Here is a 16,293-nt window from a genome sequence, read left to right as displayed (position 1 = left end):
GATAGGTGCCAACATAGAGACGCACAACTTGTGGTAGATAGGTAATTGACTTTATATACTATGTATCATGTATCTGGAGGCACTGTACAGTGAACGGACGAGGGTTTTGAACGGCCCTCAGTCTCGTACCCTCTTGAAGTTGAGAAACCACTCACGATAATCCAACTCTCCATTGGGGCCATAAAACACCCTATTAGGAGTCCCACGTAGATGACCCGGCAATCCGTCTCGGTATGTGCTATAGAAGGTCTCCTTTCCCGCCAATTCAGCCCAGCGCCAACAACTCCAAGCCATGAAACAGAAATCGGAAGCCATATATCCACAAACTCTTCTGGCGTTCCGATAAATACATTCGTCCCGATCCCGTCGAATCACTACCGGTCGCTCACTGTCTGCAGCGTGTGGGAGAAGCCGCTGTAGAGCCTCTCGTTCACGGGGAAGTGCAAGCTGGTTGAGGATGACCCCCGAATCTTGATAAGAAGCTATACACTCCCACCATTGATGCAGACGTACAGAGTTCAGCCCCCAACTCTGTAATTTATACTGATTCTTATCTTGCCAGCTGATTCCTTGCGTTCGCCAATGAAGCCGCCACTCAATGAGGTTGCGTCCACCCCAGTGATATCGAATGCCCGTAGGATAATGCTGTAGCCAGGCGTTATCTTCCTGCGACTGAGGAGAAGTAGCAGTAGCCCACTTGACTGCTCTTAGATGAGGGCAGCTCTGGCGCATCTTAATCACATGGCTCCTGGCGAAAGGGTCGAATAGCGTAGCTAGTCGCCTGGACATTTCAGTAGCTGCACCGTAAAGCCCTCCCCAGTTCGCAGCATCGTTGGACTGTCGAGCGAAAAAGTTGTGTGTGCACTTATTCATGGCCTTGAACCGATGCAGCCGCAGCATGTCCATGTGTCCGCCGATTGGACCTGGGAGATTGTCCAGGCAGAACTGGAATCTAAACATAAGATTCTGTTTGTCGTAGTATATATGCGGCCAATGAAGCCTTGACTCATAAAGTCTTGGTTCTCTAAGTACTCTGTTTGGATCCGCTATAGGATAAGAATCGCAGCGGGGTACAGTCATGGCGACAGCGGCGAACTCGGCAATTCTCTCTTGGTGAACAAAGCGACCAGGGAGACCAGGTACCTTGATTCGCATTATGAACTCATATCCAGCTTTTGGCGATAGTTCACGGGGTCTACCGAGCCCACGAACGGATGTAATATGAGAAAACCGCGCCGACCTAGTATCACCAGAGTACTTCCTGTGGACATGTCTTCTAGGCCACGTCAAATAGTTGATGGTGGGTGGGTGCGGAAATACACAGGGATGACTGATGAGGAAGTACTCGTAGAAGCAGGGCATGGGCCCAGAACAGAGCCAGTGCTTCCTTATAGACTCTGCGAGAACCTTGGACGTGCGGCATTCCCAGAAGTTCTTTGCTTGATTTTCCGTTTGGCCGGGCTGTCTTTCTTCTGTTGAGAAGTTGATCTCGACCTGTCCCATATCTGACTGTTCTGGGTCGATGTTCCGTAGCATATGGGACATGAAGAAATAGACATCGATTGCCTTGGCGAGCATCATGAAGAGCGCTCCGACGAAGTATCCCCTCCTCGGGGCGTGCAGGTTCACCACAATCTTGTCGACCTGTCGGATCTTGAGGAACATCTGGACAATAGGGTCACCCATGTCCCGAACTTGGCTGATGGCGCGATGAGTGTACCCTTCCTTGCCCCATGTGTAGTCGAACTTAAGCCAGATCCCATCTTCATATGTCGAATCGACCCAGATTCGGAGTGTTCGAAATTTCTCAACATCCTCGGTGAGTCTGCAATGTGGGGAGAACTCATCCCTTGTCTGATGGCAACATCTCAGCAATCCGTTTGAGTTCTGATCTGAGGAGCAAAGTGTCCATATCATCTCCCTTAGCTCAAAGGGGAGTGACAATAAATGTGTTTCCTTGTCCATTGTGAGGTTTTGTAAATTGAGTATGTAACCTGAGTATATGAGTGAAAGTATGTGTAGAGGCTGGTGTAGAGACATATGCAGAAGTTGACGTAGAAGCAGATGTAGATATAAAGAAGGAATGAGAAATCCTAATGCAAGGGGATTGCTGTCAATTATATATCTTTGCTAGAATTCTAGTGACTCAAAGTAATAAACTGTAACTCGAGAACTGTTACTTTTTATTGGACGTGAGGATATTCTGTGTTGAAAACCTTGACAACATCGGTAGTCAGGGTTCATAGACTGAAGTTAGTAACGTCAAAGTTTTTATAATATCATTAACACGAAATTTCGAAGCTTAACATTCTCTTCTATCCCGGTCTAGATGTGAAGCCAACTACAGTGCCTCAATGCACAATATACGATGGCTTGAGATACTGTATCATGACTTCAGGGTAAGCGTCCGGATATCAGAAGAATAAGCTGTGGAGGGCATAAGAGATGAAATGTTTTGGTTACTTTATGCTATCTTAGGATGGCACTTACATCAATTCACTGTAGTGACCTAATTCTTAGAGTGTCGTTTTTCTATTGCCAGGTAGGTACACTTGAAGTCCGGATGTCTTCTGACCTCCCGGGAGGCGTTTCGGGAAATATGGGGCACTCACGGAGCCGATCGCCGGCTCATTGCCATGGATGTGGGGCGATCTCGGGTGCTGGTTAATCGGTACGTCTTACCGACTGAACTTTACCAGGGTCGGTCTTTTCGGGCCGCAATGCCTAAAATCGTTTGCATTAAGTTTGACAACTATGGATACATATTTTATGCATATTCATTTCTATACCCGTTGGATCTAGTGCTAGATCTTGTTTCCCTTAACCAGTTGACTCTGTATTGCTTCTATCTTTCCCATACTGATTGAATAGCAAATCCATTTGCTCCCTTGAATTGTTTATATGTAGCACATTAATGTTTCCGACATCACCAAGCAAGCGTCATTATCCATGCGTCGTTCAAATCAGATCTGCACTTGTCCTTCAGGGTAACTACCTAAGCGCTACACACTCAAACGTAGCTTGTTAGAGGCTACGACTCTTGGGTTGCATTGACAGATAAGCTCAAACAGACCCTTGCTCACCATTCGATGGTGCGTTCACTGCATTTTAGCTAGAAATTTACATAGGAAGCATATGTATATGGTTATTACTTAAAATTAATGCTGTTGAAAGTTTAGTTACACTGACTATGACTATAGATCGGCGCGGCATATGAGCCACCGTCGTCATATACCGAATACTACACCATCGACTATGTCTATCATATATGTAGTTGAATGATATCTGTTTCGACATCTTGAAAGTTGAAGCGTATCAGATAAATGACACGATGTTTGGATAGAATCTGATGGACAAGAAACAAGTCGAAACACAGTTGTTTGCACTCTCCAATTCTCGTCCGATGCCATCGAGACTTTTGCCTCAAAGAATTAGACGACTCTGTTTCACAGAGTACGCAACTCCCCGAGAGACGACATAATAAACTCTGGTATTACAGTGGGAAACCCCTTGAAACTACATATGTCAACCGCCTCTTGACAATTTCTCCCCCAGTCGGAACGAGCCATTTCAAGTTTCAGGTGGGAAAAAGCGGGGGATGGAAGAAAAAGAAGAGAGACAAGTTGGAAAAAGAAGGTCAAGACAGTTGAGAGTGGATAAACGGTGGACGACAGGGACAAGGGCAGGGGTTCCAGATCAGGGGACGCTAAGGGCCGGAGATCTCACAATAGACTCTTGCTCCGATATTAATATTAAAGGCGACTATTCGACAGTTTCACTGTTGACCCTTCTAACCAATCATGAGAGACTTGACATGAGCCTCAAACCTAGCGGGACATGGCCCTTTGACAGGCCAGGGCTGCAGTCTAAGCGACCCGGGAACCGTTGAAATTGAATCTCTATTTTTCCGTCTATCAGTATCTGCATTGCTATGGAGTTGAGGAAGGCGAGACGCTCATGACCCTGTCACCACCTGAAGTGTCTCCCCTGAGATCCCTTGTCCAGGTACAACAGATACGCGTAGACCTAATCATCAACCTAATTACAGGGCAGGCAGGACATGACAGGGCATGAGATGAAATCGTATCCCTTGATCCTGGTAACGGACGGAAGTTTCCTCGTAGTCGGGTGTAACTATAGGATAGGATAGGATAGGATAGGATGGTCTCTACAGATCTGATATATAAGTTGGCTTCAGTCTTCTCCCATCAACTCTTCTTTCTTTCCCTCCACACTCGTCGTAGCAAAATCACTTCTTTTTTCTCACTATCTTCACTTTCTTTCAATTTGGCTGTGCCAATCCTTCATTCTTTCTAAAACCATCACCAACTTTGCGAATCACTTTCTCGCTCTATCCAATCTTTTACAACCAGTTTTTATAAACAAACAACAACAAGAAATCTATCAAGATGCGTTTCACTGCTACCGCCGCTACTCTGGCCATGGCCACCACCGTCTCTGCCCACGCTCAGGTCTACGGTCTCTGGGTTAACGGAGAGGACCAGGGTGATGGTCGCAACACCTACATCCGATCTCCCGCCAACAACAACCCCGTCAAGGACCTCACCACCGCCGACATTGTCTGCAACGTCAACGGTGGCAAGGCCGCTCCCAAGTTCGCCAAGGCTGCTGCTGGTGACGAGCTCACCTTCGAGTGGTACCACAACGAGCGTGGTGACGATATCATCGACGGATCCCACAAGGGTCCCATCATCACCTACATTGCTCCCTACACTGAGGATGCTGGCACTGGTGCTATCTGGACCAAGATTGCCCAGGATGGTGTCAACGGTGGTGAGTGGGCTGTCGACAAGCTCATCAAGGACAAGGGTATGGCCAAGGTCACTATCCCCTCTGCCCTCAAGGCTGGCAAGTACCTGATCCGCCAGGAGATCATTGCCGGTCACGAGGCCAACGTTGCCTTCTCTGAGGATTCCGCCCGTGGTGCTCAGTTCTACCCCTCTTGCGCCCAGGTTGAGATCACTGGATCCGGCACTGCCGTCCCCGACCAGGACTTTGACTTCAACACCGGCTACAAGTACACCGACAAGGGTATCGTCTTCGATGTCTACGGTGGAGCCAGCTCTTACGACTTCCCCGGCCCCGCCGTCTGGGAGGGTTCTTCCTCCGGTTCCGGTTCCGGCTCCGGCTCTGCCCCCGCTCCTACCTCTCCCGCCGCTCAGGAGACCTCCGCTGCCGCTGCTCCTACTCCTACCTTCGAGACCGTTGTCAAGCCTTCCGAGGAGGCCGCTGCCCCTACCCAGGCTCCTTCCACCCCCGTCACTCCTCCCAAGACCGGCTGCTCTTCTCGCCGCCGCCGTGCTCGCCGCGCTGCCCGCAACGCTCTGTAAAGAACTCGTAAAACAGTTCTGGACAGACAATCAATGATGTTGTGAAACGTCCGTGACGTCCACATGGCTTGGGTTGGCTAGCAAAAGTACCATTTTCGCTTCTCCCCAGCGGAGAGCGATGCAACTGCATCTTTTTTGCAGATGGCTTTCTGTTATATAGATATGTTCTCTAGCTTTTTAGAGACAGTCTCTTGTATAAATTTTATTACGACGATTCACCAAAACTATTTGCCTGTAATACCTTGATTGAATGTAACATGAGTGACATGAAACTTAACATTGTTGTATTGTAGATTGAACAAGTGCATATAACTACACGGTGACCGTTTAAAACGGACTATCTCCCACCTTCATCACTTTCCTTATTAGGCAATTAAACAACATCTTCATGTTGGGCGTTAATGCGGTGTCATCAAGGCTTGTACCATGACACCTTACCGAGATAGACTGTCAGCTAAACCTTAAAGTTTGGACCAGTAGGCATAGACGAGAGCCATCGAGCTTTCTAAACCTATTTCGAGTAGTTACAATCGACTTAAAACATGACCTATCACCAAATCTTCCTGCATAAGACCTGGTCCCTGATGAGTTCACACGCACTCGCGCTTGTGCAGCGCCAGCTATACCTCACCAGAAATGCATGTGTGATAGCACAGAAGCTGCAGTGCCATCACCTTTTGCATGATTGGACATCATTCGATGGAGGATTTGGAGTGTCGACATGGGTTCTGTAAGCTTGATAAAGTGAGGCGAGCCACGATTCAACTCGCTAATCCTTGTTGACCGCTACAATCACAGCCGTCAGCGCACTCAACATTCTCTTGGGCATCTTCAAGCCCTTTTTACACTTCAGAAAGATCATGACAAATACATATGTTTCAGTTTGAATGGCCGGCTTATTGGAAGCTCATCGCTGGAAGGTGAATTAGTGTCTCTATGGCGGCCCAACCCACTGAGTTGGGCTCATCGCTTTGACATTAGGTCGCAGTTTAACCTTGCCACAGACCAGTCGTTTGTTGACTTTGATACGTGAATTCTTGGCCGATGCAAGACCGTTTAGCAAGCACAGTCCATCGGGTCGATTCTTCTGGCTGATATCCTCACTCGATCGTATTGCCAAGAAGGTGACAGATCCGGACCAGCGCGGTAGTGCGACTACTCTAACCTTGACACGTGGTGCTGTAACCGTTAGTCCGTTTCTTTAACTCCATACTTCCTTGTCAGTAACGGACGGCAGTGCATGACTGATTCGTTGATCTCTGGGCAATGAGCTGAGGCTCACACCAGCCAATGATGGCTGTCCACCAATGACCACATACCAGCCTCTTCGATTTTAACGACACAATCCAAAGGCTTTGTTTCTGTTTGATTTTCATTGTACAAGTGCTGGGCGATGTCCTTTCCTGATAATCCACCGACCATCTCTTGAAGCGGGAGAATTGTAAGCCACGGCTGTACTGAGGTCAACCTCGTCCACAATGACACAACTGTGACTTGTAGTTTACGGTTTGTATTCCAAAAAATCGGACGTAAACCTCCATGTTAACCCCAAAATCGTTTCAGGTGTTGTTGTTCAGCCAGCTATAGAGAAAGCTTCAGTACCAAGGCAGCGTGATGAGGCGTTGCGCTGTATGCACCTCGGGAAGCCGCATGGGAGGCGATTCCTGCAATGCGCCATGCATCAATTGTACATACTTGACTTTCGACGTCGACGATGAATTGACTAGAAGCACGCTGGAGCAGATAGATCACAGTCCGGTTGATCCGTCTGAGCACGCACAAGAAAGGGCTTGTCCACGTATTGGAGTCCGTCGACTCTCCCAGGGTGATTCCGGGTGATTGAATGAAGCAGCGAATAATCTTCGAATGAGACCGCATCAATTCGGTTGCCTGATTGAAGAGAGAACTTGTATCGGTACCCGGCGGACACACACTTCCATAATAAAGACCAGGCTAAAAGACGTTGTGCATAAAATGACCGCAGATTTATCGCCAACCACTTATAGCGCCTCGATTTCGGACATTGAAATGCGAGCATGTGATAGAATTAAGCTTCTGAAGGGGCGCAGTGAAAGCTGATGTTGCTGACTACCGTTGCAATTGGCAAGGGACATCTTGGTACGTATGGAAAAAGAAGTATGTGTAACAGGAATTGACAACCAAAGTGGCGTAGGATGATACTCTTCACTACTGATCAGGTGCCAGAAGACACATGTAGAGATGATGTACAATAGCATTGCCACAACCTGCAGTATTCGCTGGAGATGCTGAGTACTCACTCGCAAGTAGTGAAAAATGGTGTAATTGTAGCAATCTGCTTGTACTCCAGAATGTTGTTAGACGTGGCTACTGCTATAGCCATTCGTTCAACAGTTTGAAAGTAAAGCTGAAAGTGAAGGAGCGATATGCTGATGACTGGACGTGGCTCAAGTGACGAAATGAGAGAGGCCGATCCCTGTCGCGAGACACGTTGTCTACCACCTCTCTGAACTGGCTTCTTCCCATCAGTTGTCTTTCTCCTCGCCACGTTATTGCTGAGAAGCGTAAGGCTCAAGACTGCGTCAAGCGCCAGTTAGGATATGCGGATGACGACTGGCTGGAATACTCCGTGGAACGTGATGGCCTCCTTCCAATATCTTTGGACAAGAAGCTGCTGATAGGAGACTCTGGACTTTTTTTCGCCGTAGCTGCACTTGGATATCATATGGCAGTGTAAGTTATGGCTCGCTCCTATGATCCTTGCTGGATAAAAATAGTTTCAGCCTTGGGGCTGTTGTGATCCAGTGGTTCAGAGTGAGCTGTAGGTAGAGACGAGGGTAACACTCGTCATAAACATGAGCAGGCTTGATTGTGAGCTGCATCAATTACCACCATCGTATCGTCTCAGGCATGAATGTCACTACCCAAGCTTCACTAGAAAAGAAGTCGGTGTTTCTTGAGCCGCACTCACCATAAAAGTATAAGCCCCCAAGGGGGCGACCATGGCTGAAGAGAGTATCAGCATCACGCACTCACATTTGCTTGGCTGAAGTAAACCATGAACTCCTCAAAATCGACAGATAGTAAAAGTATGAACCGGGGGAATATCTCGGCGTCTCCCAACCATCGGAAGCCAATAGCTGTTGCGGCCCCAGACGTTGTCGTGCCTGCTGCTAGCACCGAGACATTAGCTCGCAGCCAGGCCGGTGCATACACCACCACCACCCCCGAAGGCAGAACCAAAACAGAATACTATGCTAGATCTGACGACGAGGTTTCAGAGTTATCGACTTGGTTATGGGATGTTGATCGTCCATGGGAAGGGTTTAAGCCACCCAATTCCCCAAACCCAGAGACGGTGCAAAACAACATGGAGAATAATGGTATAACTTCGAGGAGGCACAAGGCCACGACCCCACCAAAAGGATGTGCCACAGAGAAACACTGGCAGGGAATCTCTGTTGGCTGTCAACAGGGTGTTGACCTGCAAGCCAGTGATGCGACTGGGATGGATAGCCACAGCGAGACGAATCATTGTATCCGACAATCCAGTAAGCAACCTGGCTCTCATCAACATTCGGGTTTCTTCTGACACACAGCCAGAGGCTTTTTCTAGTTAATTCATATTTCAAATCAACATCGGACTTCTGATAGAGACAAGAGACGAGAAGAAAGAACCAAGAGCCAAGAGCCAAAGCATCTCGCTGCTTACGGCAACTCTTGCTGTATCCCCTCTGTTGTCCTCGATTGGTCTCGGGTTTAGACAGTACGACCCTCTGTTCTCATCTCAATCGGGATTTAGATTGTAGCTCAATTATAACTGGCGCCATTATTGCATCGAGAGCACTATCTCCGATTTGACGGATGATGCAACATCTCAAGTGTTGCACATGGCCCTTGATGCCATTGCTTTACAGCTTGGGAGTGGCACAGACTGGAACAGATATTACAGCGTGCAGCAGCCGCTGGGTATGCACGGGTTTGAGACAGGGTTAGGTCTATTCAGCTCCAGTGGTCGAACCAACACCATCTTCCGGCCGACTCAGGCGGGGTAAACGTCTGAGAGGAATATCGCAATGCGTCTGTTCAGAACCGCAAGATAAACTATAGTACGATCCCATAGAAATGACATGGTATATTTCTTCTCTTATCTCTTCTTTTGATTGCGAATCTGAAGAAGAGTGCTGAAGATGGAAAGTCTGGGATAACCAAATAACATGACGAACGTAGCAGAGTCAACTGTAGCACTGAACTCCTTGCATTCAGCGGCATAATGGATTTGATAACCCCCGCCAGAGTTACATCTTAGACTCAGCTCCTCTCTATCAGATGCGCTGTACCATCGGAGTGACCGAAGAATGCTCGCCAGGGATTGCAATCGCTGTCCTTGGTCTCCGCCTATGCGAACTAGATTCGCAATGCCAAGAAAAAGTAAACATTGCAGATTCGGTAAGAGACCAGGATCCCTAGGGTTCTTTCTGAGCTCTTTGCTGGCTTTCTAGCCATCGCATATGTCGCCAGAATCATTGACGTCGTACTCGTTGGCCATCTTAAGCGTCATGCCCCAGAATAAGCCGACATGCATATCCGCCAACGCAAGAGATAGTGTCCCTATAGCCTTGCATCTCTTCTTGTGGGAGACCTCTCTTTTCTCTTCACCACAAACGTGTTTCTCTTCCTCATCGTTTTTGCGCATACAACAAAGTTGTGTCACGAGCAATAACCATATGGAAGTGATCGGCATTGCAGCATAGCCTTGGCCGTGGTAGGCTTGAAGCTCTCACAAACAAATTCTTTCCTGAGTCAGCCTTTTCCTCGCATATCCGCCAAATCTATGGCACTGCGAGCCCCATAACATCCTTTCGATGATATCGTCTCGCCTTAACTGGATGACTTTGGTATGTTATAGGGCCCAAGTATACCCGGAAAGCTTGAAAGCTTGATGTCCTCTCGTTTATGGGTTCATGGATACGAAGAAGCTCTTGCCACCGAGGTTCGTTGTCTTCTGACACACTCTAGGCAAGGTAAGTGGCTGTACCTCGAGAAGTAATCAACAATGCCGTCATAAGAAGCTTCTCACAATATGCCTTTCCCGCCCAAGAAAAAAAACCGTCAAGCAGCAACCTCGTGATATCAATCTCTGCCAATACCAACCGGCCACAAATTGAGGCTGGCATAGTTGTGCCTTCTAATGACTCGACTGAGTTTTGTATCAGTTACGATGGCTTCGTGTATGGCTGGACGGACAACTTTTGTCGAAGATTTCCTTGCAATGCCACCCTGGGCTTTTTCGGAATCTCATTATCCAGGCAGCAGTCCCCTATCCTTATGGGCGTTTGTCAAACATTCATACCCGACAAGCTTCGACCCCTTAACACGAGATGTAATTCGTCAAAGGTAGGGCTCATCGTCAGTTTCATGTTCTGCCATGCGATCAGCCTTGCTTTCTCTTTCCTCAAAGACTTATTCATATAGCGACACGATTCCCTCTTTCCTTTTGTTCGTTGATACATCTCTTCAGTCTCTCTTCAATCGACCACTTCGATCCCAGATCCCACCCTGACTCACAGAATTATTGGCATATTCCAATACCAAATATATAAATATACTCTGAGCCAGCCGACCCTGCCCCTGAGTGGTCAGTTCACCATGGATTCTCATAGAAGATATTCAGACCAATCCCGCCAACCAAGGACAGACGTAGTCTATGGGGACTCGCAGAATATACTCCAAGCACGACGTCCTGTGCCTTCATCGCAAGGAACCTTCCAACCCCCACCGGGTCATCCTCGAATGCAACAAACCTATTTCACGCAGGAGTATCAAGGCACACCTTCGCACCAATATGCACAAGGATATTCCTATGCCCCATCAACCCAGTTGGCCTATCAGGGAAGGTATGTGATATAAGTTTCAAGAAATGGTGAGCGTCTGCTAATTTGAGTACAGCGCTGGTTCCCAACAATATGACGATTCTTCCAATGCGCACAACCGAGTGAATTTCCCGGGCGATCGGTATTCGTGGGACGACACTTCACGAAGGACTGCCAGCTTCGTCGGCTCTGGATATAACCCTGGCGCCCGTTATGCACAACATGCTGAAGAATCTGAGCGGTATGGGGCTAGTGACGCGGATGGAACAATCAAGCGTTTTGATAGCCAGTTCCCTGAGTTTACCAGCCACTATGTGATACCTCATAATGCTCAGCAAGGTGGCACACCTTGGACTTATCCACGTCGCATAGACCCGGGCTATCGTGACTATCATCAAACGACTGAACAACCCAGTCGTGACGGTAGATCGTCCTGGAAACAGCAGTGAGCCATTGTTTGAAGTTGACATATCGTCATGGCGTCTGTGCATCTGTGTTGAGTTTTTGGCGAGATTCTTTTACGTTGTATGAGCGGATGATTTGCGATACTGTTATGTTTCTGTTTTTTGTGTGGTCTGGCACGACTCGTTATTCTGTTGGTGATCGTTACGAATGCTGTTGGCTTGTATACTAAGGTTGTATTTCTTTGCTTGGATCAAGGGCGTTTCGTGTGTAATGTAAAGTATTTTCTTGTGCGGAATGAATCTTTTACCAAAACTATCGTCCTGCGTTGCAAATGATGTGCACACTTACGCGTAGACGATAGGATTCCGAGACCAACACTTGCTCCCTGAAAGAGATGTTGGCTGCAAAACGGAAGCAGCAGTGCGGCACCAAAAGTCGTGCATGACACACCCGCATGAACTGACCTATTCGCACCTCAACTCCATCCAGTAACTGAAGACAAGTTGTCAAGATTGTTCCATTGAAGATAATGTTATACACCATTACCATGGTTAGTGTATATGCATGAATCCAATTTTGCGACGCCACTTCGCAGCCTGTCTCGGCTGCTAGTAGACACCAAGCAAAGGGAGTATGCAGCACAAACTCATTGAGATATTTTCTTGATCAAAAAGTCATGAGAACCAAGCTTCGATATTTTTGGGGGTTTGGCTGCTGCAAGGTCATTGATGGCCCAAAGAGTGATCCCATAGGCCAACTCCTAGTTGTCCAGCGACAGTTGAAGGGTTCTATTGCATCCCTCAGTATGTTTGAGGTGGCAGGCTCCACGGCGCATGTAATGTAGAGCCACAGCCTGCTCTGCTGGGTTGGGTGATAAAAAGCCACCAACCTCCTCACCTGAGCTTCCAAGATCGGCTGCAGATATGGAGCGTTTCACACGACTCTTGTTGGTGTTGGGTCAACTGAAGGTTGATCATGCGCATGTACGGCGCCTATAGCCTGCAAGCGCAGAAATGGCTTAAGGGAGAGGAGGGCGTTAAGTAGCTGGATACCCCGTCTTTGCTCCTCTAGAATATCTTGACTCTTTCATCCTCGATTGGAAGCTGCCGATAGAGTTTCCGTTTGTGATGATTGTTCCTGAATTGCCCTAAATTGTCCTTCTTGGTCAATCAAGAGTCGATATGCCAATCTTGGCTCCCCCCTCCTTGACGATATGGCTTCCGCGTCCCGCTACAATGCTCTCATTGCCTTCCCTCCCCGAACGTGGACCTGTGTACTCCGTTGAGACGTCAAGATGCTGTCTGCCTTATCCATATGCAAACCCCAACGATGGCGGAGTCTCGCAGTGGCTCTCCTATTTGTCGGCCCATATTCTAGGTCGCCTGGTTGCCTTCCGATCAGTGACAAAGCTCACCGAAACTATCACTGGCTTAAGGTGTCTGCGTTTACGGGGTAGATGACTTGGCCACGGAAAGCGAATCAAAGACTAAGGCGGCTTTTCTTCCAGTTGGGAGGAACGACCCAGTAACTCGATTACCGTCCAAAAAAAAGTCCAAGGCGCCTGCACTGTAATGTGTTGACATTTTTGTTGCAGCTCGTATCCTTGTCGTTCGTCACTCCCTCTTACTGGCCAAAGTATTGAGCGGCCAGCTTCCCATCTTCGCTTTTCCTTCGACCCAACCTTGATATTTTCAACAGACAGTAACGTATTCTTCTCGACCATCGGCTGAGCCATCAAGTCTCTTCTGATAGTTCCTTTCCATCCCCACAAGGTTATCAGGTATGCTCGCAAAGTCCTCTGCCCGATAGTATCTGACCCTGGGAAAGAGACGTGGCGCCGCCGCCTCCAGTTCCTCGCAGTATCCCAGCTGGTCTGTCGTTTTATTGAACGTCTGGTCCCAAGACTCTCTTTAACAGTTCGTCCCGCGTGCCCCTCAACAACACTGAGACGAGTTACCAGTTGGAAACTGTGTGCAAAGGCCGATAATATTCCTTTCCCTGCCGGTTGAGCATCCTATCCACTATCGCCAAGAAAGGGGCCAGCATCAGAGCCGGCGGAAGCAGCAATCTTGCATCGACTAAGCATCTTCAACTACTCCCGGGAACAGTTTCCGCGATGGTTGCTGACAAGGACGCCCATACAGGTGACTCAACTCCTAAGTGCGTCACCTGCGCCCAGCTATGTGTCCTGGAGCAAACCGGATGGGTTTGCACATACTGCAGAGAATTCCCTGATATGCAACGCAGCTTCGACGCCCTTCGTCTAGACAGCACCGCTACCGCTCACGACACTCGTGAATCCAGGGACAGTTCAGCAGTTGACTACTTCCCTCGCACCTTGACTCATCAAGGCGGGAACCCTTGCGACTTGGTAGGCTCGAAAGCGATGTTTGTCAAGGGCCATGCTAACAGATGTAGCGTGCCATGCGCAGTAACGAAATCTCCCAGCTGGGAAACAACCACCACGATGATGGCTCTATGGCCTCTCCTTCTCGCGTCGGCGCCAAACAGGACACTCTTGAAAGACAGGACTCGTTTGTATCTCCCCAAATCGATGACAGTGCTCATGAATACGTTCCGTTTGGAACCCATAATACCGGAGATGGCCAAGGCCAGTCAGATGAAGATATCGACCTCGAGGATGTTGACAACATCGATAACAACAACATCGATAACAACAACATCGATAACAACAACATCGATAACAACAACATCGATAACAACAACATCGATAAAAACAACGACGACGACGACGAAGAGGCCCAAAGAGAATCGTTTCATTCTTGGTTACAGGGAACGGGCGGCATGGGTATGGTTGAAAGGCATAATGGCCTTGAAGCCACACTTAGGAAGTTCGAGAACGCCATGGCCCCGAGAACCGATTCGAACATGGCCCAATATGGTGACGAGGAGGAACCCTCTGATGATGTGGAAATGGAGGAGTGACTCGGGTCTTGGTCGTTAAGTTCTGTTAATGAAACCAAATGGATTGTGAAGAGTTGAGATAGTGCTGGAGGCTTTTCTTTTCTTCTTCTTTTCTTCTTTCTTTTCTAGTGAAAGGTAAGCAGAAGGTTCCTTCCCACTTGGGTCGTCCCTTCTAATCGAAGCCATGCCAGCTTCCCCGATGCATTCCTTCCGCAAACGTCATCCGAAGGGCAGGCATCCCCCGCTGCTGGCAAGCGCAGACAGGTTAGCGATAGAACAATTGGGAAGGAGCCACGGCAGGCGCAGGTAGGTTTCTTGCATCGGGCGGTTGCATGATAGACGGAAAACAAAAAAAAGAAAGAGAAGAGAAAAGGAAAGAAGGATACAACAAAGATTGGAGCTAACGCTTTTAAGAATGAATGAACGATGGAGTTTATGCCTGTTCAATGAGGGATAATGTTTCTGATTTCTTTTCCAAGATGTGTTTGAGATGCGATGGTTTGCTCCTAAATTGTCTGAGCTTGAAGGATCTCCTTTGTCTGTCAGGGTTGTCTGCCGGTAGATATATCTGAAACGAGGGAGGGTGAAGTGCGTTTATAGGCTAGATCAGTTATTGAGTTTGAATGCTACTGTACACTCTTTTAATCCTTTGATCAGTTGCCTTTCTTCTCTTATATCCCAGCCCTCGTCTTGCGCAAGCCAGGCCAAGCACCTTGACAGTGGGTTTACGCAATGATTCGTCAAGGTGAGGCAGTGTAGAAAAAATTCCTAGACAATTGATCATTCTCCCAGGTTCCAATTGAGAACGATGATAGGTCAGTTGCCACAGCATGTCTTCGGCGTGGCGATAATATGTATCGACACCCAATCGTATCTGAAACTAGACAGATCAGCATATGAGGCTGAGTAAACACATGGGGATGCCGGCATCGTGTAAGTGGGATGTTGCATATTGTTGGGACTATGCAGTCGAAGCAACACAACTGATGAGGCAAATAGAACAGAAAGTAAGGGAAAACCAAGCTGAAGATGAGAGAAAACTTGAAAGAGTCCGAGAAGTCAAGCAGTCAAGCAGTCGAAATAGGGGGAACAAGGAATAGCAAACGAGTGTTCATTTTGGCGCATTTGACGACAAGCCACTTGGATCGACCGACCGTCCTTCCTTGTCCGGGGTCAAGCCGTCTAGGAGCCCCGGCTTCAGTTCTCAAAACGGCCCCACTCCATCGGTCGTCCGGGGGTCTTGTGAGTTCAAGTGGATAGCTGAACTTCCCTCCTACAGCCAAACACAAGACACCAACAAAGGGCAAGAAGGTCGGGGAATCAAGCCTTCTTATTTATGTTCTTTTCAGAGTGTCATAGCTGAATACGAGAACAGACGAAAGCAGTCAGCTCGGCGTCGGCAATACCGGCTTAGAAATCAGCGAATTGCTGAGGACACATGCTATCAGCCGCCTCCTTGGCGCAGCTTTCTTTCAGTAAAACGAAATAATTTGAGTCAATCGCGGAGATTTGATATTTTGTTCTCGATTTAACCTCCAGCAAGAGCTTCGTTGCCTAGGTAGTCATGCGCCGCTGGTAGCTCCTTCGGCAAATGAGTCACAGCACCTGTGCTGCGAAAACCCATCAACACCATATAAATCTGGTCAGCAGACAGTCTCTCGATCTCATTTACGCTGTTTTCACTGTGGTACAAAGTCGGAGTTAAACCTTCTCTCCGAGTACACCTTCTACAGCGACACTTCAACCTATCAAGTCTTCTT

The 16,293-nt window shown here is 48.1% G+C and overlaps 4 protein-coding genes across 4 annotated transcripts; 3 read left to right on the top strand and 1 right to left on the bottom strand.

Moving 5' to 3' along the window:
• Nucleotides 1–117: 117 nt before the first annotated feature.
• Nucleotides 118–1,965, bottom strand: FIESC28_03891 (uncharacterized protein; the record flags this gene model as incomplete). Its single annotated transcript, XM_031158040.1, has 1 exon — nucleotides 118–1,965. One exon carries the CDS (start codon nucleotides 1,963–1,965, stop codon nucleotides 118–120), a length of 1,848 nt encoding a protein of 615 aa, XP_031017899.1.
• A 2,444-nt stretch (nucleotides 1,966–4,409) lies between these two features.
• On the top strand, nucleotides 4,410–5,351 carry FIESC28_03890 (uncharacterized protein; the record flags this gene model as incomplete). Its single annotated transcript, XM_031158039.1, has 1 exon — nucleotides 4,410–5,351. One exon carries the CDS (start codon nucleotides 4,410–4,412, stop codon nucleotides 5,349–5,351), a length of 942 nt encoding a protein of 313 aa, XP_031017898.1.
• A 5,628-nt stretch (nucleotides 5,352–10,979) lies between these two features.
• Nucleotides 10,980–11,652, top strand: FIESC28_03889 (uncharacterized protein; the record flags this gene model as incomplete). The annotated part of the gene is made up of 2 exons (XM_031158038.1): nucleotides 10,980–11,227; nucleotides 11,280–11,652. 2 exons carry the CDS (start codon nucleotides 10,980–10,982, stop codon nucleotides 11,650–11,652), a joined length of 621 nt encoding a protein of 206 aa, XP_031017897.1.
• A 2,072-nt stretch (nucleotides 11,653–13,724) lies between these two features.
• Nucleotides 13,725–14,554, top strand: FIESC28_03888 (uncharacterized protein; the record flags this gene model as incomplete). Its single annotated transcript, XM_031158037.1, has 2 exons — nucleotides 13,725–13,979; nucleotides 14,027–14,554. 2 exons carry the CDS (start codon nucleotides 13,725–13,727, stop codon nucleotides 14,552–14,554), a joined length of 783 nt encoding a protein of 260 aa, XP_031017896.1.
• Nucleotides 14,555–16,293: the final 1,739 nt, after the last annotated feature.

The sequence above is a fragment of the Fusarium coffeatum genome, assembly GCF_003316985.1.
Source record: "Fusarium coffeatum strain FIESC_28 chromosome Unknown BRIP53273_contig_81, whole genome shotgun sequence".
In the NCBI taxonomy this organism is placed as follows: Eukaryota; Fungi; Ascomycota; class Sordariomycetes; order Hypocreales; family Nectriaceae; genus Fusarium; species Fusarium coffeatum.
The sequence above is the reverse complement of the archived record's forward strand: the minus strand, read 5'-3'. Positions and strand labels throughout refer to the sequence as shown.